This window comes from Gavia stellata, chromosome 17 (genome assembly GCF_030936135.1).
Source record: "Gavia stellata isolate bGavSte3 chromosome 17, bGavSte3.hap2, whole genome shotgun sequence".
Lineage (NCBI taxonomy): Eukaryota > Metazoa > Chordata > Aves > Gaviiformes > Gaviidae > Gavia > Gavia stellata.
Window position 1 is genome coordinate 20,639,693 of NC_082610.1, and position 25,512 is coordinate 20,665,204.

General features: G+C 46.4%; 1 protein-coding gene across 1 annotated transcript in view; it reads right to left on the minus strand.

The window, feature by feature from the left end:
• Window positions 1-1,752: 1,752 nt before the first annotated feature.
• Window positions 1,753-25,512, minus strand: part of LRRC56 (leucine rich repeat containing 56) — a 67,330-nt gene continuing 43,570 nt past the window's right edge. Inside the window, exons 5-13 of the mRNA XM_059825859.1 lie at window positions 18,423-18,519; window positions 17,813-18,010; window positions 13,592-13,769; window positions 10,903-11,103; window positions 9,385-9,449; window positions 8,111-8,247; window positions 7,162-7,355; window positions 3,822-4,188; window positions 1,753-3,059 (exon numbers count right to left, since the gene is read on the minus strand). Of these exons, the coding sequence (XP_059681842.1) occupies window positions 2,867-3,059; window positions 3,822-4,188; window positions 7,162-7,355; window positions 8,111-8,247; window positions 9,385-9,449; window positions 10,903-11,103; window positions 13,592-13,769; window positions 17,813-18,010; window positions 18,423-18,519 (1,630 nt within the window). The 3' untranslated portion in view covers window positions 1,753-2,866. The remainder of the gene's footprint in view (window positions 3,060-3,821; window positions 4,189-7,161; window positions 7,356-8,110; window positions 8,248-9,384; window positions 9,450-10,902; window positions 11,104-13,591; window positions 13,770-17,812; window positions 18,011-18,422; window positions 18,520-25,512) is intronic.

A 25,512-nucleotide genomic window follows, 5' to 3' on the forward strand; every position in this document is an offset into this window, starting at 1 on the left:
TGTCCGCCAATGCTTCGCTCTGCTACCTGCTAAGCTTTCATGTGCTGAGAACTAATTAGTTTTCCTCCGCTCCCTCTGCCAAAACCGTATTAACAAGATGAGTGCATGACGGAGGGAAGTCAGATTCCTGCCGGTGCCGCTGCTATGCTGCCAAGTCGCTTCGCCTTCCTCTCTGCATGCATGAAACTAGTCTGTATCCTGCTGGGTAACACAGCTGGAGATTCACCTCGGGAAAGCAACGCCCAAGAGTCAAGCACAGGCGCTTCGCCGAGCATGGGAGCACCCTTCTCTGGCCTCCTGCCCTGTGCGCTGGGCAGTGCAGCTTGAGATCGAGCACGCCTCCCAGATAAGCATGGGGTGTCCTGCCCGCAAGGTCCACCTGAGAGCAGAGCTTTTGCTTTCCTGCATGTAGCCCAGAGGTTCAAATGAGGAGAGTGGCACCAAGATGCCCCAGGGCCCCCAGCTCCTGTCATCGCCGCTTTCTGCTGCAAGGCAGTGCCATGAAAGCCGCAGTGCTCACGCCATCCGTTTGCTCCTCAGGCCTTCAAGTCAGCTCCGGCCACTAGATCCTCACGGTGGCATTGCCAGGACACAAGAGCATGTGGCTTCCAGCCCATCTTACATACCCATCCCTACTGATACGTACCTGAGAAGGTGCTGGGGCACCAGCACCGGTCACCCGACCGGTCAATAGGTAGAGTAGGCACCTTCTCCTGTCTCTGTACACACGTGCCACGCCGCTACATGGCACGCGCCTGCCTTGGTTCGGCCATCACGGGGACAGAGTCGGCTAGCAAGGGGTGGGGTGGCTGTTTTGAAGGTCACGCACCGCCTGCACCCCGAGAGTTATCACTGGGGTGCCTGAAGGGAAGTTAAAACACAAAACCCCAAGTTAAATGGTTTTGATGAAGCCCTCAGTGACTCGTACTTCCCACACATGAGGGCAGAGCTATTTTTCATTTCCCCAAGCCCTCTCCGCCACCACGGAGAAGCTCCTTGCCCCACGCACGTACAGAGCCAAGTTGTGTTTGCCGCGAGACGAGCTCACAGGTGCTTTTGAGATACTTTCCAGCTCCCTACCCAAGAGTTTTGCATCTGCAGATGCACACGTGCAGACCCATCTAGCTGCCCCAGTTTCCACGCACAAAAACTCACTTATGCTTTTTTTCCCCCCTCCGCCCCTTTGAAATCAAAGATGCAAATTGAGAAGGAGGTTCTGAATATTTGGAGGAGACAGCCCTACCCACCACCCACTGATACGACCCGGACTATAGAGAAGGGCCTGATTGTCAGCAGTGCTGACTGCCAGCGAGGGCTGCAGACTTCAAGCAGGCGGGGAGGGTGCAGAGCATGTCCGAAAACTATGCTGCCACTTTCTTCTTTCTTTTACAAGGTCAGATTTTTTTTTTGGTGATGGTCACGGTCAGCGACGCTGGCAAAAAGTCAATTTTAGGAGCCTGTTTAAGGACACAGGCACTGTTGTTGGGTGACATCTGACGGGAAATCCTGCCTGCATCCATAGTATTGCACACAATCACACGCCACATAGTTTTTAATGATTTTTGATGGATGATTTCCTCTAGGACTCACCAAAACTAGGCAAACTAGCTTCAAGCTCCAAACTAATTTGTAGGAGAAAGTGGTGCAAGTATCCATGATGAACCAAAGTCTTGGAGCTTTCTCTATTATTCTACTGCTCTACATTAAGCTGACCAGCAGAAAGAAGACATAAACCAATTCATTAACTCATTATGTAATTACTGTTTTATCAACTGATTTAAAAACATATATCTAACACAGTAGCTTACACTGGAAAAAAATGTGATGACACTTGGTTTCGGACTGCATACATCAATAAAGTTGTAAGGCGCAGTCGTTTGGATCAGCATCTCACAGTCTGCAGTTTCTAAAACAGATGTTCTGAATCTCTCCCGAATATAAAGCAAATGCCCTATTGAAAAAACAAGACATTATTCCCTTACATCCCTGCCTTGTCATATGCAATTGGAAAGTCTATTTGAGCTAAAAAAACTAGAGGTGGGACTTTAAAGGCACACGCGGGGGATGCTCTGACACCTGCTCACGGAGGTCAGCTCTGCTCATGAAATTCCGGGACGCAATGTCTATCCATCGGAAGTGACAGAAATCCTTCCAGGTAGCTACAGAGCAAACAAACACGTTAATATTGGGATGAGCCACTTGGTCAGCATTCACTCCCATGGCGATGCAAGCAACAAGAACCTCGGATGCCTGTGAATGGGGTGAGCTCCTGCGGGGGCATCAGCTCCGAAAGCACCCAGCCGTCCTGGGCTCTCCCTCGGGCAACGCACCCCTCCCTTACAACCCGCTCTGCTCAATGCTTCCTCTCAAGCCCTTGGCTTCGTCCCTTGCACGTTAAACATCCAGGACTGCAAAAGATACGCCGCGGGGCTGCTGTTAGGTCAGGCGGCTGAGCGTGAGGGGGAATGCCCTGTGTCCCTCCTCTCCTCCAGCCCGCTCCGCAACCCGCAGGCTCCACGCTCTGCTTGGCTCAGTGTCCCTGCGTGACTCGCAGAGCTGGGCATGGCGTGGAGGAGAGGAAATACGTTAGGACTTGTTCTGCTTTAGTGCATGATGGCTGCAAAAATAACCATGTTTTTCTGTAATAAGAGGTTGATTAGCTCTTCTGTTGATCAGCGGGTGCTCTTTAAAGAAAGCATTTCTGGACCAGCTGTAGCCTTAATTGAGGCAAATCATGTCATTTGTTTGAACTGCTCTACTTGCACAGCTCTGCGTTTAGCTGGCGGAAAAAGCTGAAAGACAGCATCGATCCTTCAAGATCGTGCTGCGTACATGGCTCCAACACACACTGCCACCTGGGTATCTTCTAGGACTGGGGATTTTTGTCCTGAGGTGTTGTTGAGGCAGTGGGTCTGTCCGGCAACGACGGCAGGATGGCCCTGGCAGTCAGGGGCCAAGCGGCGTTCATCAGCCCAAACTTCTCCGAGGCTTTTGTGGATGAGCAGACAGCTGTCTGGTGGTGGTTGATCTCTCCAGGAGGACTCTCATCCGTGATGGGCCTAAGGACAAGAGAGAAACACTGCGGTGAAAATGCACTTTGGGTCTGAATATCTGCATTCTCCCCACTGGCTCGGACATCTCCCGCTCTGAAGACTGAACCAAAAGCTGCCAGGCCTGGGAGCAGCACAAGGCACACCAGCGTCCCACACAAGGCATGCGCTCTCTGCCTATACTGCTCTATAACGACTACGTTAACATCAAAATCAAGGTGTCATGTCACAACTCCTCACTTTTATTTCTTCAAAGAAGCAACACGATGCTAATCCTACAGTAAGTGGGTTCAGAAATAACCATGTTTTGGTGCATGTGACACTTATCTAATGCCTACTTTATTTTCCAAAGCTCTTTCTAACAGGAATTAATGTAAGTTTCAAGGGACAAAAAATGAAGCGGGATGTCAGGAACTTGTCCTGGGGTTTACCCGAGGAGAATCTTGACCAAGCGCCCCTACAAGAGCTCTGCAACAGACATGGGCATCGGCCCTGCGTGGGGAACATGGGAATGGAGCAGTAAGAACACAGGAAAATTCTGGGCTATTATTCAAGAAAATACAAAATTTCCAATGCTCAAGCTACAAGGAACATGAGAAAACATTTCATTTAGCGTTAGACTTCAAAGGTAAATGTCAGCACAAAGGCAGGGTTTTTTACGGAACAGGCAGGAGACTCCAGAGACAACACAGAAGTCTGCGTTTTCCGGCCGTGAAGTCCCTCTGTTTCCCTCAGACACGCCGCAGGCAGTGCTGCCGGCGGCACGCGTACCTGATGCTTGTTGATCCAACAGCTGCTGCTCCTGAAATAGGCCTTTGCTGGCCGGTGCTCCCAGAAGTCTGGCACTGCCCTCGGGATCTGGAGGCAGCCGGCGCGCTGTGCTGGCTCAGGAGAGCAAGTTCCTTGGCCAGAGGCTGGGCTGAAGTTTCTTGATGAGCCCTTGACTGGCATTGCTGTGTCCACGGCCTGTCCTCCTCTTGACTGGGTATTTTTAGGCATCTTACCCTGTGGTTCCTCATTTTCCAGGGTCTTGCTGCAACACCCGTTACAGATGCAGGTGAAGGGCTTTTTGGAGGGGATGGAATTAGACAACGGTTCAGCTTGGAGAACACTGCACCTTCCTGAGCCTGTGATGAACCTGAAACAGGGGGGAAGCGCAGTGATTTACCAGTTCATCTTACTCCTAAATGACTGACCCAGTTTAGTTTTGTTCAGTCTGGAGAAGAGGAGGCTGAGGGGAGACCTCATCGCTCTCTCCAACTACCTGAAAGGGGGTTGTGGGGAGGTGGGTGTTGGTCTCTTCTCCCAAGTGACAAGTGATAGGACAAGAGGAAATGGCCTCAAGTTGTGCCAGGGGAGGTTAAGGCTGGATATTAGGGAAAATTTCTTTCCTGAGAGAGTGGTGAAGCATTGGAAGAGGCTGCCCAGGGAGGTGGTGGTGTTACCATCCCTGGAGGTGTTCAAGGAATGTGTGGATGTGGCACTGCGGGACATGGTTGAGTGGGCATGGTGGGGTTGGGTTGATGGTTGGACTTAATGATCTTACAGGTCTTTTCCAACCTTAGTGATTCTGTGAGCGAAAGGTTTCAGAGAATGCTGTGTGATGGAGCTGGGTGGCAGATGTGTCCCGGGGCACACAGCCGTGCTGGCCTTGTTGAATTGCTTCCTCTGATAGTCGGGGGCTTGGGTTACTCATCAGTCTCCCTGCCAGTACCGCTGGTGATGTGCCAAGCACCAGAACTGCTCACGAGCCGTGCACAGCTCAGGAGGGACAGACCAGCTCACCCGTCCTCCTGTTCTCAGGCAGGATCATACCCCCATCATTCCTAGCCAGTGTTTGCACCGACTTGTTTTAAATACCTGAGGACCCCATCCAGCAATCTGAAATTCAAGGCACAGGAATAATCACAGATGAGTGGATCCACTTTTTTTTCATCAGAGGCAGAGGTGTAAGAATAAGATCTTGAGATTAGCCTTAAAATTACAGAAAGTGCCTGACTGCTAGGGAAAATATTGCACTACATGCAGGGCAACTATCTGGCTGTTCATATTTTAGCCCATGTAATCCTCAGGTGCAACATACAGAGAAGAAAAATCTTGTTGCTGACTTAGGAATATAACGTGCATGCATATATGCTTAAAACCATTCCATATATAGCAGGGATCCGATTGCCTTTGTCTATTAAAAGAACCAACTGTATCTAAGCGCCTGATGTGCAAGGGCCAGGGCAGGAGCACAATCTAAAGAATGTAATACCAAACCCCAGGCCCAGAAAGTTCACCTTTATCGCTCCTGACTGATGGGGATGTGTTTTACTGCTTAGGTAACCACATAAAGCTGATATAAAATTTTCATGGAACAGTTTCCATTGTACTGTGTGCTTTAAAGACGTCTAAATTTCATAGGGTTTTTTATTTGTTTTTAAGTAAAGACACTTCGAAAGACTGGCACGCCTGACTCAAGAGCCCTAAATAACACTCAACGACTTCCAAAGAGTGCAGATGATATGGATGTGATGCTGCAAATGCTTTTACATAAGAGCAGTTTTGCTCTGATGACTTGTCCTCTCCTGGTCAGAAGGATTGTTTTCCACAGTTCTTCCGTTAGAAAATCACATTGGGTAGGACACACTTCTGAAGTTAAGTATTGAGGCATTGAAATACCTCTCCAAACCTTGGCACAGTCTCAAGTCACAGAGGTCGAGTGTATTTTTAACTGCCTTGCTGAATAAAGTCTATCAGTTGCTAACGTTTTATCAGTTTTGCTCTGCAAAACACACGTCTATTAGTGACAGTGGGCAAAGGCTACTGTGTTTGTCATTATTTGAATCTTGGTTATTATGGTCAGCTGCTTGTGATTTGGGATCTGGGTCATCCCCCGCCCCTCCCTCAGGTACTACTAGATTTCAAACCACTCCATCAATCTTGTAACCAAATCCTAGCAGATCCAGTTCCAAGACGGGCAGATCTATGCCCAACCATTCACTTTTATAGTCCTCTAGGGCATGACCCTGGTACACTGTGAGATGTTTGGGGCATTGTCTACTCAATCTAAAAAGATTATGAGATCATCATAAACCATACCCAATCTAAAGAAATCATATTAAATCTAAAAAAGATTAGATTAAATCTAAAGAGACCATGAGATCATAATCTAAGACTTCTGTGGTCACTGAACAATAGGCCATTCCTTTAGATTTTTCCAAACAGCTTCTGTTCTTGTTAAGGAGATATTGTTTGTATTACTGTTAATATATAGAGGCTTTGACTAGTTTAATGATACTTCTGGTTTTTCCAAAATATATTATATTTTTCCAAATTTTAATAGATCCATTTTTGCCCTTGAAAGAAATGTAAAATGAAAACTCACATGCTAGTATTTACTGAGGCAAAAAAAAAGTGATTATAAACAACAGAAATAGATTAAAGCTGTACTTTTGTAAGCTCCTCTACTTGATACGTATTCGGAATAACCATTCTTAATGTTTAATATTCTTAAATAATATACTTCAAGATTCAACAAGTACTGAAGAGCGGGAATTCTGCTTTCATTCATGTAAATGCAATTCCAGAGATGTCTTTGGCTTTGCCCTGAGTAGAAGAGCACGTTTCATTTTTAAACTCTTTACTGAATGCATCCCTTTGTTTGCATATCTTTCCAGAATTCCAAGTTGCCCAGTTAAACCTTAATCATTAGCTCAGCCATTATTTCCATCAGTGCCAACTGGGGTAAAATATAGCTCAGTTGGAACAACAGTATTTTAGACTCACCTGGCACCGCCATAAATTAATGACACAAGGTAAAAGACAGAGCCACATCCTTCCTCTGGACTTGATGCTAAGCTGGTGTGAGATCAGCTTTGTTCCTCTACAGATGCATGCTGAAATAGATCAACTGATGGTCAACACAGCTGGCCACCATGCCCTGCTTAAAAACTGGAACGGATTCCTTAGGGTCTGGCTCTGCAATGATATTTCCAAATCGCTGCTCTAGACCACAGAACCCAGATCTTGTAAAACACCGCAGTTAGGAATACACCTACCTACAACCGGCTAGTAGCACGTGTCACTGCCTGATGCTAACCCTTCCCCAGAGGTTTAGGTCCAGTACCTGAGGAAGACTGGGAGAGACAGGAGTGGCAAGAAGAATCAAGAGAAATCCTTTCAATGAGGTCCTCATCACAGGTCTCCCTCAACTCATCTTCACAGCTGTCAGTCAGGCTGCAGTCTTCACCCTCTTCCTCATCACTAAGAGTCATCTTCAGTGCTTGGGCGGCTTTTCCTTGCTGCTCTGTTTGCAGGCACCTGGACACCATCAGGTATCAGACCGTTAGCCTTTGAGCCGTGAATATGCAGCCAGCCAAGTGCAGCTCGGTGTGGCCACACAGGCAAACACCCAGACAGCGGATTTAATCACCCACTGGGATTTCCCACTTTCCTGGAGATAGAGAAAATCATTCTAAATGGATCGGCCATCTAAGCTGCCCGTGTCTCATTATCTGGAAGTGTCCTAAAGTTAAGCAAGTGAAATGGGGCAGATTTAAAATACTACACAGTGAAGGAAGCTCAGAGAAATAAAGCCATTTTTACTTCCATAACAACCATTATCTGTCTATGAGATGGGGGAATCTAGGCAGGGCGTTATTTTCCTTTCAGCCTTTCACTTGGTTAGGCCAATGTGATGCTTGCAGAAAACTTCATCCACTTCCACTTCTCTCACTGCCTGAAGGTAGATGCTGTCAGGGCCAAGAATGTCTTACCAGTTATGAAAAGTCAATTCCTTGCTCTTGCTAAGCAAGTGAACCCACCCTGCCTGTGCTGGTCTTCAGCCTGCACTAGAAAGGTCAGAGCTTCCCCCCCGGTTTCTTCTCCCTCGCCCACCCCGCGGATGCTCCAGCGGGGAAGACTGATGGAAGGATTGCCGCCGCAGGGACAGGAAGGCGGGAGGCCAAGACTACCCCCTGAAACTGCCACCAGATGGCCAAAGAGCTTCTTCTATTATTGCGGCAGAAAATGAATGCCCGTTCTACTGCACGACAAGATTTCGCCCGTGGTCTCACCGCTTGTGCTGCTCTCTCCGCGCTCTTGGTTCAGAGAACGCGTCTTCCCAGTGCGGATCTCCTCCTCCTCCTCCTCCAGAGCCGTAAAGGTTTTCTGTCCTCAGACTGCAGAGCTGCAAAGGGCTCACTGCCGGGGGCTGCAAAAATGACAGGAGTTACCTTGATAACCACAGGAGCTCTCCCCAGCTCCGTTTCTGGATTGTGGATCTTAGAAGGTGTCAAAGTCCGCTGTTACTCCTGAGTTTTCAGATCACCCCTCACCATTTTCTTGCTTTTCAGCTTTACGAAGCCCTACGCCCCAGTCGCGTGCAGTGTTACAGCTTGAGGAAGCCAGGGTGGTAGTAACAAAAGAGTTGATTTATATCTCACCCATAGCACCTATGCCAATAAACATTAAGCCCAGTACCACAAAAACTGGGTCATTCAGCACACAACCACAGCCCCCTTCCACATCCTAGTTTATAACACACAGTAATTCACTCAAATGTTCAAATTTGTTTCGGAAAAGCTTCCACTGCTCAGGCAGCGGCAGCAGAGAGACAAGGGAGGGACACATTTTGTCCAGCGGTTCCTTAACATCTGTCGTCAGCGTGAAGCGTGGCTGCCGACAGCGCAGCGATCCAGCCGTCCTGTGCATGCTCTCTCCCTGATTTAGCACAGCCTGTTTAAACGCACGCACGTGCGTCCACGCCGTGTCGAACCTCAGGGCCCACAAAAGCTAACCAGGACGAGCCAGACTGCACCCCCTTACACCCACAGGTATCCTCTCAGTAAGTTACTGCCAAAACGAGCAGGCTGACCCGCAGGGCTGGAGTCCCACCCCACCGCCAAGAGGAACAAACTTTGGCTTTGTGTTTGTTGAGTCAACAGGAACGACCCTGCAGCTTTAGCGATCTGACTATTTACGCCGACATCAAAGAAACACTGCTGAAAAAAAAATCTTTTGCTTAATAGCTGTTGTAGAAATACCATCAAATTTTGCAATCCTGCCCTGGGCTTTGCTCAGCCAGGACGATAGGAAATGTGCCGCCAGCAGCCGATACGCGATTTTCACGTGTTCCTTTACAGTTGATGGTTCATTGCTGCTAGCACATGGGCGCCTTGGTAACATCAGGGCAAGAGACTCTCTGTCCTCTTCAAGGCTAATTGCATGTTGGGGGGCTTTTGGGCTACAGAAGACAGCGAGCTGCCTCAAGCCACAGCGGCAGTTCGGTTTATCCCAGGATTTATGGGGGTCACCAGGCAGGAATATGAAGTATACAAGAAAAACATACACCTAGCTTTTGCCTCCTTGCACGAAGGGCTTTGGTGGGGTTCCCACATATAACTTGACTGAGTCCTAAGAAAAAAGGAAAAAAGAAAACATTTTATTCCAGCGTTTCACAAATGGTGCTGTCTTGGAAATCAGTTAACATCACTTCCCATAGACAGGCAGATGTAGTATTTCATGGCGTAGGTTCACAGTGTCGGCTGGCATGGCCTGACGCTGCTGCTAAGAGGCAGTTTCTCTGTTTCTAGCAGAATCCGTCTCCTCCAGCTCCTGCCCTGCCTCCTCCACTGTGCTGGTGCAAACACTTGTGTGGCCACACGGTGAGTCAGATCAGGGAACAGATCCAGATTAAAACTAAATATGCTTTTCGGGGGTTTTTTTTGTTTGTTTGTTTTGCTGGGTTATTTTTCAGCTGGATCTCAATCAGAATCAGGTTCCCCACGCGGCTATGCAGATGCTGTTGCCGAAACAAGGCAAGGCAGCAAAGGGGCGGGAAGAAGCAGTGAACACTGGGGGAAACTGTCTCTAACAGTAGTGCTAGCTACTTAAAAGCGCACGTGAAATTACGGTCTCGTTCCCTGGCAAGCTGTACTAGGTTTCCACGTACTTTTCCGGATGCGCGCTCAGCTGTTGACACTGCATTGCTTCATCTAGTTCATCACCTTGAGTCCCACCTACAGCAAGGAACTGAGGTGGGACTGGCATCTGAGAGAAGCAGCCCACAATGCTGGGAAAACAAAGACCATCTTCCTATCTAATCTGCACTCTACGGGCCAGTGGAGTTGCACCGTCAAGGTCTTTCCAGGAGCCGGGGAAGGATGTTTTGCGAAGTGCCAAATATTGTAGCAGAAGTGAACTCCCTTTCCACCCAGCTGTCCCGAGGAGCTGCTAACTTGGCAGTACTTCCAGGTGGCCAAGGCAAGAAGGGCAGTGGTACGCCTGTAGATCAGGTATGTGAAGCCAAGGAACTGACTCCTCTTGCTGAAGGAGCCACCCCTGGAAACCCAAAAGAAAGCGCCCGTGGCCAGCAGCACACGTAGTTTGAGCACACGATCCAACGGGGAGTGAATGTGCATCACCGCGCCTTCCTAGAGGACTATCGTGGGCCACGTTCCTATGACAAGATGTGCCCAGATGTGACTGGAGCAAGCCCTGGCTAGGCTGACGTGTAATTTAAAGGACGGAGCAGGACAGCTTTTGATTTGGAGGTGTGAAAGGTGACTTCAGCAAGGCAGCACCATTGCAGTATGGGGCCGTCAAGAGGGACAGCAGCACATAATGCCTGGGGGCGAGGGGCTGAGGAGGGGGAAGCCCAGATGACTTGCACCTTCTGCTGCAGGGGGAAATAAAGGAAAGCCCACGCTAGAGCAGGTGAGTCCCACGGACGAAAACATATGCTGAAGCTGATGTAGCAGCGGCATGGGTGGGTGGTATTCAAAGCACCCAGGCTTTCATCAGCAATAATAACATTCAGAAGGAGGTGGAGGTGTGGGAAAGAACAGGATTAAAAAACATACATTACCATGTGTCAAATCGCTGGAGTCATCTTCTGGGAACAGCTCATCAGACACGGTGGGATCTGGAAGAGGACAGCCACCGTACAACAGGCGGGCGGTGCCAGATCTCCCTGCATTAGCAGACCACTGCGCAGTTCCAGGTCTGGAAGTCGTCGGGGGTCTCGGGCCGCATGCAGACTGCCTTGCTACCGCCCCAAGATATGGATCTGAGAGAAGAGGTTTCATTAGCGTAAGCACAGCCGTGCGAGGCTTCAAACCACACCCTCACCGCACACTGCCGACACGGCGACTGCTGCTGCACCCTTGGAGCTGTAGGGGACAGAAAAATCTGTCGTTGCAGCTACAAGAAACGTGCTGCAACGGGTCAAGCCTGGAGACAGTGGGCAGTCCCCCGTAGCTGTCCTCTGAAGACAGCAGAACCTGGGGACCCCCAACGAAACCGAAGTCCCTTCCCACCTTCCTCCTGTTCCTGGGCATCAGGGCCAGGCTGCTGGCTGAGGATGGGGTCAGGAACCGCTCCGTGCTTGCCACCTGCCTCCGATTGCTCCACGGGTGAGCCTGGACGTGTCCAGGGCTCTGCTACCTCCCCTGCCTGCGTGCCTCGGGTAAGAGGAACCTGCCTCTCATTTGCTGCCCACCTGCCTGCGGGGAAACCACTGCAGGCTTGCCACAGGCACAGTCCAAGCCCCCAGTCTTAAAATATATTGCTTAAATGCCCAGGCACAACGCAGACAGTGGCAGCCGCCTTACCAGAGCTATTAGTCAATCAGGGCAAACAACATACCAGGAGTTATGGAAATTTGGGAATGGCAATGATAGATTTTTCCAGTACTGCCTCAGAGACAGATACTTCTCTACCACGGAAAGAAAGGCGAAAACTGAGTTTTTGTAATGCTACAGGGCAGGGTGGATGATACAAAAAGCTAGCGAAGGCAGACAGAGCCTTGCCCTCTTACCCACCCAACCGCCGGCTGTCCTGGGAGCACAGCACAGCTGTAAGAGCAGCATGTGCAGCCAACAACCCATGGGAGAGTGAATTTCATTTTGGTGCCTAGATGAATAGCGTGCTTTGTAAAGTGTTGAGCATCTCCCAGCTCCACAGTGGAGCAATCAGCTCTGGAATAATATGGCCGTTTTCTTAAGAGCTGAGTGTTAGGGACCTTTAAAATATCTTGGCCATAGCTGTTAATACAAACCCATGAAATACACAGGGCAGGAAAAGTACCCGAGTCAACATTCAGAATCACAGAATCACTAAGGTTGGAAAAGACCTGTAAGATCATCAAGTCCAACCATCACCCCAACCCCACCATGCCCACTAAACCACATCCCCCAGTGCCATGTCCACACGTTCCTTGAACACCTCCAGGGATGGTGACTCCACCACCTCCCTGGGCAGCCTCTTCCAATGCTTCACCACTCTCTCAGGAAAGACATTTTTCCTAATATCCAGCCTGAACCTCCCCTGGTGCAACTTGAGGCCATTTCCTCTTGTCCTATCACTTGTCACTTGGGAGAAGAGACCAACACCCACCTCACCACAACCCCCTTTCAGGGAGTTGTAGAGAGCGATGAGGTCTCCCCTCAGCCTCCTCTTCTCCAGACTGAACAAGGAAAGAAAAAAATACGGGGTTGTCTAAACGTGACCATAGGAGCTCATCAGTTTAGAGCTGAGGGCAAGAATGGAAGTCTGGTTACACTAGGAAACAACACAAATTCACTATTTTGTGCTCCGTCCCCACTGTTTCTGTCAGCCCACTTTGTTAACTAGTTTTCTGAACCATAGCGGATGTTGCCAAAGCAGGATCACTGAGGGATCAGATTTTAATGGATTTTTTCCCCACCATAACTACTATTACAACTAATGATTTGGACCCACAGGGATTAAATAAATGACAAACGTATGTACTTATTCCAAAACAAACTAAATTTTTAATGGAGTACAGTTGGCAGGCAAACCACAGCTGGGGGGGCTGGGAAGCCAACTGCATTGCCCACGCTAATGGGAAGCAACAGGAGCAGTTATAGGAAATACTTTGTAATATTGAATGATACGTAGAAAAGTGCATGTAGCATGATAGGTAAAAGCATGGGCATCTGAACTATAACAAAGGCTACAGGCAAGGGGACAACAGATTTATTTTCAAACCATTTGTTCTCGACTAACGAATGTAATGGACTTAATCACAGAGGCAAAGAAAATGGAACGGATCTATTACGAGATCACGCAATCTCAGTTGCTAGGATGTTGCTACCATTGAGGGGTGGTGACCAAATTGCCTTTCCTATTATGAAATTGGAGTAGGAAATCCTGCTACATCCACGTTACATGGGATTGACTGCTACCACGGAAAGGGCTGTGAACAGCTGTTGTTGAAACATTCCTTTCCAAGCTTTGCTTCTCCCCATCACGCAGAATGAACGCTAAGTACAGACTCCAGCTACTGCTGGATATGCTTGATGCTCTAAAAGTCATCTGCATTTTTCTGATCTTGATGCCCAGCTGAGGAGAGCTTTCATTTAAATCTGCGCTGTGCTGAATTCCAGCTTCCTCACTTCCCAAGTGAAGAAGACAACGTCCTTCGTCCCTTCGCTATAATTAAATGTTGGCTTTGAAGAGGCCAGCTTGCTCTTCATTTTCTTTTTCAAGCACCATAACCTGCAAAATGAACCCCAGTGGGAAACCTGACGTACCTAACCATGAAATGTCTCCAGCTAAACCACCTTCCTTGATGGATTCCTTGATGATTAGCCAATCGTCATGCATCTTCTTGGAAGGAAGGAGAGCAGTCTGGCTTGCTGGTATTTCATCCAAATACTCCAAGTGGGGAATGAGTTTTTTTACTTCAGCTCTGTAATTATAATCTGGTTCCTGGAGAAATTGAGAAAGTGGTCACTTGAACAGTTTATTTAACAGACTTCCACCAGCAGTGTTCAGTTTGTACGACTGCCATACAACCTGAAACACCTTCTACGAGGCAAACCTATTCACCTCATTCAACAGAAATAAATACGGTCAGGAGTCTTATTTCACTGTGCTTTCTCCTCACATAATTTCTACTCAAATTGATGGTGAACATGTCCTGAGCAATGCAAACACATGCTCCCCGCCCAAAGCTCCTTTGCTGTTTACCCACCGATGACTTCGGCATTTGTTTTTGTTATATTATGTATAATGCACAAAAGTGTAGAAGGCCACTGGTGGCCATGGAAAGCCTGGGCACCCTCAGCATTCACCCAGCCTCTCTCCCTGCTTTTGCGATTCTCTGGTTGCTGCATCAATACTCAGGTGATAGGAAGGCTTGAAAACGTGTTATGAGTGTCGCTACTCCTGCTGATGGGAAAAGAAAGAGCATTTCCATGGATCGTGTTTTTAGGCATACCCATAAACCCGCTACAGGGAATGAACTGCACTGATTTTCTGGGGCAGTCTTCAGGGGTTCGGTGTGTGACGTTATACAGTTAGAAGCGATGGCTTACTTCGAAGTAGGTTTTCTTCTGCAAGAGGTCACATGCCACCAGCAAGTGCACGGAAAGCTAAACTGGACTGGCCCTGGCTTTCTTTCCTGCGTGCTGGAAAAACCATGCGATCACTCCCAAAGCACATGGACTCAGTGAGACAGCCATGGGGGAAAGCACGGTTGCAGCCCCCTTCTGCATGCGTGAGTGGAGCTGACATGTTATAAAATGATTCACGAGCACACGCCGATGCCTGGGGACCTCCGAGCAGAACAGTTACAACTGTGCTCCTTCACGTGGCACCTTCGGCTTCGGGAAAACTTAGCAATACCTCAAGGCTGACTGGGTTGTGCTGCTTTGCAGTGGGAATATTTTTGGTTAAAACAGTCTCAGATTACAAAAGGCAGCAAACAGTGATGGCGATCTCTTCTCCTTAAAGAAAGTATAAAGCAAGAGTGCACTGCTAGTGGCAGAATATGAATGGACAGCTACCTACAAATCAATTGCTTCATCCAGATAAATGTTACGCTCTTCAAGACATTGCATGCAATATTAGAGAACCCCACAAAGCCAAGTCCCCATTCAACACGGAGTTGTCACAAACAGAAATCTTTCGGTGAGAGCCGGTTGGCTGCGTGCTCCCTTCCTCTGCACGATGCAGCACCGAGGCTGGCAGAGGGAACTCACCAAATAAAGCGTGTGTTTGTTGTTGTTAAGAGGCAGACACTGAATTTCTCTAGCTAAGCCTTTAATCTTAATTTAGAAAATGAGTCAACCAATCGCCACGCTACTCCCTACCGCATGTACTCTGAACAGTGCCTGGGCTACAGCCAATTTCCAGCCACGTCCTCCTGGAGAGAAGCATCATGTTACACTCGTGTTACGTTACTGCAACAGAGGCTGCAGAATTTATCATCAGGTTGTTGCTCTTGGTTTAGATAACAGGGGAAGATGAGCTCATCTGAAAATCAAATTACAGAGAGCAAACAGGCCGTCTGAAGAAAGAGCAGTAAATTTAGCTGGACCATTCTGTAGATTAAAAGCAAATAAATAGGAGAGCTTAGGCAGGGCTGTAGCAAGGGCCAGGCTACAAGAAGGAGCTTGAGGAATCAGAGCCGGCCGTCTAGGGCACACCAAAGTAAGCCCCCATCTATTCTTTCCTGTATTTCAGTGACTTTTCTATACCCTGAAGAAATGCAAGCAACATCAGTTGAAACCAAGAAAGTGACAAAGCCCACGGAGAAGCTCTCGGCAGCCGAGGACAGGGACGGCTTTGTAACCACCCCAGGGCTGAGCAGCTTCCCGAGACGGATGACTGGATGGGAGACTACGGGGAACTTACAGTCTGCCTCTGTTTCAGTGTAAAACACACCGTCGTGCAGACTCCCTCACCAAATTCTGGCTGGCGTTTGAACGCAACTACTTGCGCAGGAGTAGAGACAGCCATTCAGCATGGAGAAGAGCAGTCCACCACTCCCCTTTGAACCCCCGTTACGTGACAACATGCGGCAGCATCCCAAGGACTGATTTCCTCAGCTAAACAAACCAAGGGCAACCTGACATTTCTCCATTAGAAGAACATTTAAGGACTGAAGATGCCAAGTGAAAACTACGTCCTCCAATGTCGAGCAAGAACAACAAGGGACTAGAAACAGACTTTCTATGCTGTTAGGATATACCGCACCATTTTTATGGTAGGAAGCTATGATAAAGAAGCGTCAGAAGTCGTATTTGTCTCCATGGGAGTAAAAGAGTAAGCGGGCATGCATAGTCCATCAGAAGCAGGCAATGCTTCCTTACTGTAGGAATATGTTTTTTCCTCTCATGATTGCATCTTCTGTAAGGGAGAAATGTTGATGGAGAAATCATTTTGGTTATAAATAGTTACAAGCGTGGTCTCTGAAGTATACTTCTACCAGTTCAAAACAGAAAGGCAAGTGTATAATGCTTTCTTTTGGATTCCAGAGAGAAAAATTTTGATAGCTAAAGCACTATCTTCTGTCGCTCCTTTTACTGAGGGATATGATCAAGCCAACAATTACATCTGAAAAATGCTACTAACTCCTGTATCTAAGAAGTGTGAGGATTTAAAATATGTGCATACCTACAACATGATTGAGTTCTAGTGATAGCACCTCAGTTTTCAAGTCTAAATCCAGGACAAATCTCAAACCCAACCTTTTATGCAAATTAACGGCAGGGCCATGACGACTTTGAAAGGCACAACGAAGCAATGGGACGTGCCACAGTGGAGTCACACCGCCAGCTCCTGCTCTGCTTTCTAACCCCTGCGTTATCGGCTCTTTACGGTGCCGTTGGGGCTTACGCCATCCTTAGTGAGTGCTGTGTATTGCATACCTATGAGTCTGTGCACAGGCCTGCGACCTTCCAAAAGACCTGGATGACAGTATGTTGTGTGCTGGCCATAAACTGTCATCTGATGATACGCGTTAGACATTATGTGACCAAAACGAGGAACAGTCTTATTTGACCAAGTTTTTTAAACTCTGATTTTCCTCCAGTTACCTTTTCAGTACATGCCAAGATGCTTGTTTTTATATCCCAACAATGCTTTTTTTTTTGAAGCACGGGAAAGCAAAAGAGAGTAATACAGCTCTGAGACTGTTCATGTAGAATGAGATCTCCCTTACTTTTCTTGTTGAGTGCGCTGAAACCCAGAGCAGATCATGTATTACTGTGTTTTCATCTCTGTGACCCAGAGGATCTCATGCCCTCAACAAAATACCTCCGCAGAAATGATTTTATCATTTCAGTACATAAGAGGTGAATCATTGTATTTGTATCTTCAGCTTTTGCTGAAGGTCTTTCTGGTCATTTCATTTTAACCTTTCAGGGGAAAGGACAACAAGCAGTTCCTACAACAGCTTTTCCTAGTTATCTCAAGCATCGTTTTTCTGAGGGTTCAGCTTTTGAGCGTGGTGGTCCTGGAGCACTTGCTGTTGGACCGGAAGAGCCTCCAAAAGAAATGCAAAAGCCCAAAGACAGATATCTAAATGAGACATTGCAACTGGCACATCTTATAAGAAAAATATTGGCTACTTTCTAACCTGCTGCAAGATCCCTCCGGGCTAGAAGGATCCATACAGCTGGGGTCCATGCTCTCCTTGGTCTTCCTTTAAGATGCCTGCTTGCACTGCAAGCTGGGAGAAGACAGAACAGCTGTATGGATCAGAACAGCTGATTTCTAATTTAATCCCATTCTCACAGGTAAGAAGGAACACATTGCTAGGAAACAGGCCTGAGTCTTTACTAGGGCTCCTTATATTTCATTTGTGCTCATCTTGGAGACAATACCCACGAGAGGACAAAATCAACAGAAATGAAACATGGGAAATGCATCTACAATAGGAAGATGCAGAAACATTTCTCATTTCCAACTCAAACAAAAAAAGCACTGCCAAAAATTAACACAGTATGTGCAAACCAGGTCCTCACCTCTGCAGATTCTGCATTTGGCTTCAGACAAATAAGGTTGCCCACCACTGTCAGGCGGCTCAGCTTGCAACAAAGTCCCAGGTACCGCATCTGGTTGATGTCCTCAATATTGTTCCCTTCCAGGTCCAAAACCTCAAGGTGATCCAACCAGGTCAGCTGGCTGAGGTCAGAGATATTGTTGTAGGCTATGTAGAGCTCCTCAGCAGAAGTAAACAGAATAAATACGTAAACCACAGGCTTGCACAAGTAACACTCAAGATTTGCAAAATGTTGTCTAATATTTGAAATATTACATGGCACAGCATGAAATTAGCATGGAAGTGGACATTTTTCAAGTGTGGCTGTTGCTGCCTTAAATAATTAGGGCTAATATGGCAACAAATGCTATGCTGCATTAGGCGTCTTCAGGATCAGACCTGAATGTTACACCTCATTTAAAAAAGAAAATCCTGTAGCGTCTTTTAAACTAACACATGCAATTCAAAGCATCCAACCAAAGTCCTTTAGAAAAACAAAAGGTCAGAAAAGAACGAAGACTACAAGTAAAGAGAAGAGTATCCACTGAAGATAGTTTTGAGATTGCCATTTGGCAAGACATATCTATACTTACTTTTAGAGAACTGAAGGAAGAGATCCCATCTAAATCTGAGAGCCCACAGCAAGCCATCCACAGGATGTGGAGATGGGACAACGTGGTTCCAAGATCCCTTATAAAAGAAACAATTCAAGCTCTATTTGAGTGGATGAAGGAACTCAAGACTTGCCTTTCCTTTTTCCTAAGACTAGGCCACTGCTACTTCCTTCAAATCTCACGTTGTTTACAAGAAATGTCATTAAAAATGTTCACCTTCAAAGGTGGAGAATAAAATTATACCCCTCTCTACTTCTATCTCTCACAGACATCTTTGTTCTTGCATGACAACATTTCACCCCAGTTCAGTTGGATTAAGATTCTTTCAAGAGCTCCGACACGGTAATTCTGTCATAAATCGCAAGTAATTGCTAAGAATTAAGTAAGGTTTGCTTATGCTGGCATCATTTGCTCTACACGTATAACCCAAATTAACATATCTGAGCTGATTGCACAGTCGTCTCACTCTGTCCTCTTATGGAGTTACCTTTCTTCTGATTTTGCAGTTGAAAGGAATAGCACTCTTGCCAAATAACGCTTGTTGAATCAGCAGAAAATTATAATCCCTTCCATCCTATTTTCCTACCCTTTAGGTCTAGCAAAATATAAATAAGGGATCATTTGTATGAATTCCAAACTTTCTGGTCCTAACCCAGAAAAGCACATACTGACCTGCTTAACTCCATGCATGTGTAATGTCCCACTGACATTGCAACAATTATCTTATACAAAGATAACGCAAAACGCAAAAATGGTGGCAAATCAAATTGGGGGCTTAACCACCTTCCATCTTTGGTAACATTAAGTTGCTTAAAGCCACTACTTAAACAGAAAACAAATACAATGCTTTATCCCTTGTATTCGGCACTGGTGAGGCCGCACCTCGAATCCTGTGTTCAGTTTTGGGCCCCTCACTCCAAGAAGGACACTGAGGTGCTGGAGCGTGTCCGGAGAAGGGCGACGAAGCTGGTGAGGGGTCTGGAGCACAAGTCTGATGAGGAGCGGCTGAGGGAGCTGGGGGTGTTCAGTCTGGAGAAGAGGAGGTGAGGGGAGACCTCATCGCTCTCTACAACTACCTGAAAGGAGGTTGTGGTGAGGTGGGTGTTGGTCTCTTCTCCCAAGTGACAAGCAACAGGACAAGAGGAAATGGCCTCAAGTTGCACCAGGGGAGGTTTAGACTGGATATTAGGAAAAATTTCTTCACTGAGAGAGTGGTGAAGCATTGGAAGAGGCTGCCCAGGGAGGTGGTGGAGCACCATCACTGGAGGTGTTCAAAAAACATGTAGCCGTGGCACTGCGGGACATGGTTGAGTGGGCATGGTGGGGTTGGGTTGACGGTTGGACTTGATGACCTTACAGGTCTTTTCCAACCTTAGTGATTCTGTGATTCTGTGATCAAATCCCAAACTGACGAAAAGCTCAGAATTCTCTACTGTGGCTGTAATATCAGACTATCTGAACAATAAAGAACTAAACAGCCAGGAACCAAATATGAGGACAGTTTATCAGAGGAGGTAGAGACCAGCATGGAGTTCACAGAATCACAGTAATGGTTCAGATTGGAAGGGACGCCTGGAGGTCATCTTGTCCAACCCCCATGCTCAAGCAGGGCCAGTTGCCCAGGACCACATCCAAACAGCTAAAACAGCTCTTAAATAGTTCTTGGACTTCAAAATTGTGGATTAGCTATCTTTTATAATATCCATTTTTATAATATACATTATAATAAATAATATATACTTCAATGCACTAGGGAAAATTGCGGAAGATAAAAGAATATGGTCATGGGTAATTTCTGATCTTGGAATAAAGGTAACAGTTCTCTCAGTCATGTCTTCTCTTTATGGACCACGGGGACAAAGAGCAGCTTTGCATTGCCCTCGGAGAACCTCTTCACAGCTCTGATGCAGCTTTGCAGCAAAAAGCCTACAGTCAAATTGCCTGCTTCAGGGATACCTGTGCAGCCAGCCAGTCCAAGGGGTCAGGAAGGAGCGCTTTTACAAATGGGGACAGGCATATTCTTGTCTGTGTTTTTTGTCATTTCTCCACCATCTGAATACTTGGGAAGGGCCACATCAGGAGAAAGGAGACTGCACAAGGCTGAATAAAGGATGGATGCATGGAAAAGTATCCCCAGATGCCTCTCTACTGCGATTTGCCAAATGCAGGGTTGAATAGGAGTTTCTAGGGTGAAATCGGGGATTTTCACCCCTCTGCCTTCTGGGCCATGGTTTGTCCATGGGCGTCATTCAGACCTATCTCACTTCATCCATCCTCTACCACTGCAGGGGCCCCAGGCATTGGGTGCCTCTGATCTTCTTTTCCCTGGATGCTGCGGATTTAAGTAAGCTCACGACGGATACACCATACAATGTCTTTATGTAACGTTCTATAGCTTTTGAAGTACAAACAGTGCAGCTGATCTAGTGGCCAGAACAAAGCAAATAAGAAAAATTTCAGTCACACGACACATCTCTTTCCATCCTTACAGGGGAAAACCCTCCACAGACATACACCACAACTCCTCCACCGAATTTTGTGCACCTGGGCAGCTTGGCCGTACTGACGCAGGACATCGCTGTCTAGCACAGAGGCACAAGGATAAAGAAAGCCACCTGCACACAGGAACTCCCTTCACGAATAAACAATACGGTTCCTTCTGCGAACTTGCTGCAAACTTACTTTATCTCGTCCCTTAGCTATCAGGGCAACGGGGAACACTTGCCATGTGTCACTGTACCTGCGACCAGATAAGCCCCTAAAAAGATGGAAGTTTGACACATTTCTTTCCAAGTACTCATTCAGATTTGCCTGACCTGAAGGATCGTAATGGCTGTGTATGTCATCACGTGCCCAGCCTTGCAGAAGAACTTCCAGGGACTATTACGTTCTGCCTATTTTATAAATAAAACAAACACCGGTTCTAAGGCTTCCTTAAGGAACAGATGCCTCCCAAAGTAATATTTACAGAAATTTATTATTAGATTTGCAAGCTGCATGCCTATAATAAGAAAGAAATTAAATTAAATTACAAAAGCAGAACCTACCATCAACCAAGGCCAACACAAATATGGCATTAGGAGTAATGTGAAGTAATTACATTGCTCATTTCATGACCCACTTCAAGCACTGATGAGTTTTTCAAATTTTAGGCTAATTTTGGTGCAGAATTGTCTTTTCTGTAAAACCACTGAACATAGGTAAAGGAAAGCAGCCACTCTCATTTTTGTATCGTTGGAACAAGTGTTTCCGATAGACGCTCTGTTTATTAGGCCAGCAAAACTGAAGACAATCCTAACCTGATTACTTTACATGTGGTATGGTAAGGTATGATTAACGAATTTTATTTTTATTTTTTCTTTGTCGTGTACTTGCTAACTGAAGGTCTTTTGCCACAGGTGGAGCTTTTGGTAATATGCTTGTCCCTAACGTTTCTCTGTCAATATAAAGGATGCCAAAACAAAGCAATGGATTGATTCCCAAGCAGTTTTTACACAAGGCCCCGAGAAGAAACAACTATCCCCTCTACTGCTAAAACCTTGATCACTTCATACGTTTTGAAGAAGCAGTCCCCTGCTCCTACTCAGAGATCAAAGGGTCTCAGGGTTAAATCGCATTTCCCTCTGTGTGTTACGGTTTTCAGTTCCAGTGCTGGCTATGGCTAAACCCAGTGCACACGAACGGGGTCAGTCCCTGCTCACGCCGTCTGCTAAGTCACACACAGTATGTATTCACCATGAATTATTAGCTAACGAGTCTTCAAGCATTCTCCCACTGCAGACACCATCAGAAGAAGACACTAATTTAAATGACTTCTAAAACCTACATACCTTACTCTTCACAATTTACGCTGCCAAGTGTATAGACGCAAATCCATTCCAGTTTCATTCACGGGTTGCAGCTCTGACTCTCCTACAGCTAACTTCTTTGGCACAAGTCAGGAGTAGCATGTTTAAGGTTAAAATTAATCAAAGTTGATTAGTATTAGTATTCCAGACAAAGGAATTAGGTTGTATATCCCATGTCTTGGGTACTTGCAAAAGGCAGAACTGCGGCACATTTGGTAAGAGGGTCTCATTAGTAAAAACTGCTTACACAGACACTTCAGAAAAGAAAAAACCACGGAAGCTAATGGGAACTGGTTTCCCACAAGGCTAAAGTTGGCTGTCCCAAGCTCACCTTTAACCCATGCAACAAGACACTAAGAAAGCACGAACTTTGTTGCACTGTGTTTGGTATCACTTGGCCCACATCGGCTCTCTATTTCAGGAAAGGCAGCTAGCAAGCCGAGGTATCTTCGCCCCATGCCTCCCAAGAAGAGCACTCCAGCTCTTACGGAGACCAAGTGGCTGCTGTCCCTCCTCCCCTGCTACCGTAGATGGGCAGCGGTGAAGAGAAGAGGCAAAAGGACTTTTTCCTCCATCCAGCCCCGACCGCAGAAGTTCGCTGCAAGTTAAAGCCAGGAACAAAGTTCCCCTTGCTGACTCTGGGGTCGTGCTAGCTGCTGGAGGAGCCTGGAATTCTGGGTCACGCAGTCACGTTTTGGCCCGGCAGCTCTTTACTCCTGAGTCCGTAACGAGTCATCTCCAGTCAGAGATGTTACCACAGCAAAGTACATCTGCAAATATTTTATTCGGTAACTAATAAACTAGTCTTTTGGAAGCTGCGTGAATCACGCTGCAGCATCAGAGAAAACTCCCTCATTAATTACTACACAGATAATTGCCCCCAAGAGCACGGCTGCTGTAAGGTGAAACACCAACATAACTCAAAGCAAGCTGCTCCTGACAAGTGCGTGCACCTGCACTTCCGAAAAGACTGCTGAAATACTCTGGCTGGTAAGAAGAGAACTTAAGAGCTTGCAAGAGATGGGAGTGCTTCCAGCTTTACCACATCTGGCACGTCCACCTGGGAGGAGGTCAGAGCAAAGCGAGGAGTTGTGTGAGCACGCATGACCGCCGTGTGCGTGCAAGGGTGCACGCGCGTGTGTTTTCATTTATGTGACGTGTAGAGGGTCAGATCAGCCCAAACCGGGGAGATGTATCTCGTGACTTTTTAACAAGAAATGGAATTAACGGGAATCTGCACTCTGATAATAATTTACCAGGGTAAATTATTTTAATATAATAATAAACCCTTAATAACAATTTACCAGGGTAGTAGTAGAGAAAATCCACTATAATTATACACGTAGTGTAACAAAACACCCCCCCCCCCAAAAATAATAATTGACTAAAATTAATGAGACACATGTCAGAGACCAGAACTCCTCTCTATTAGGCATGATAGAAAAGTATAGAAAACGACAGCATCTATTCCAAAAATAGGGTAGAGAAAATGATTGAGAAGTTTGACAGCTGAAACAGGAAAAAGATGAGACATTGTACAAAGCTGCTGGCAGCTGGTCGTATGACGCAGCACAGGAGCGCCCCAGTGATGTGCAAACAACAAAGAGCGTATAGAAGGAACCAGAGGACACTGTAGAGGAAACGTAGCTCCCATTAAAATACACAACGGATAATTCAATTCCAGTGGACAAGCGTCCCGACCTGAGTGACATGGAAGCCGGGAACTTTGCAGAAAGGGCAAGGAATTAATAAGCAAAGCAATTATATATCCTGCTCACTTCTGCTACGGTTCATGCAGGTCAGGTTTGAAGCAGAGAGACAGAGCATGGGGTGGGAATGCGTACGTCATATCTTTGGTTGTGATAAACAGAGGATTACAGCCTCTGAGGTTGCCAAACCAGTGTCCTCCAGAGTAATTACTCCACACGCACACCTACGCACTTGCCTGCAGAGAATACAAAACCATGTTTTTAGTATCCGAAAGTGCCAAGAAACCAACGTAGACTCACCTAGTTTCACCTTGAACCCACAAACTTGCATTTATGATTGATTTAAAAAAAATAATATTAATAAACTGAAAGGTTTGAAACCTGTGTCCCGACTATTTCCAGACACTGCTGCAGGGATCGGAACTCATGAAGCAGCTCTGGGTTTCCGTGAGGGTCTTGGCAACCCCCTCCCCACTTGTGCACAACCATTTAGGATTTTTTCCCATGAAATTTGATGCTCCCATCTTGTCATCACTCCCCCAAACTGGGGGGAAGAGCACAGCGGCAAGGAACAGTTTGGCTTACAACACCTAATAACAAGTTTGAGAAATAATAACGTGTTCTTCCATTAATTCAACATCCTTGTTCTTCAGGGAATGATTCACTCTAGCCAAAATTTTACTGGATGGAGACCAGACCTAGAGAGCCAAATCCTGCTCTTGGTTTCACCACAATAAATCTTGAATAGCTCCACTGAGCTCAAGCTACCCAGTAAACACAACAGCACAACCCTGAACACATTCATCAGCCTGAAACCCATCGTTTCTTTTGGAAGCTGGTTTCGAATCATTCACCTAGAAATAAAACACTAAATCCACTGAACTTGCAAACGGTATCTCAAAGCACACATGCTTCTGGTGAATAAATCTTCAATAGCAATACACTAAAATAGCCATTGATGCCGGATATTATTTATTTTTAAAGGTCACTCTGAAAAAAACGCACGGGTAATCGGAGAGATTTAGATTTTAAAAGAATGACCAAACTACAGTCTTACAAAATAAAGGAGAAAAACCCAAACCTTGTCTCTAATCTACAGAAATCAAGCTGAATTTATCAAGCCACACTGTGATAACAATGAGCCGGTCCATATGTCAGCGCACAATGGTTTGGTTGTACAGATAATTCTGACATCAGAAGCAAAAACTTTTAAAGCCTGAATGTTATTTAAATCAGTAACATATGTTCTAATAGGAAGCTTACATAATAGTTTCATTGTACTCTCAAATAGCTGTAAAGTATGCAAAATTGTAAAACTGATTGTATGCATGTGTTGCTCGTACTTGATCAAATCCACGACACAGCCCCCAACTCTGCAAGCGGCGCTGAGGCCACGTCCTTATGTCCCTGCAGCGTCCTTTTGCAGTCAAACAGAAGTCATGAATGCGAAGCCCTGACTTGCTTTGTACTATTTCAGCCTTGGATGGTTTTGTACTTACTCTTCCAAATTCA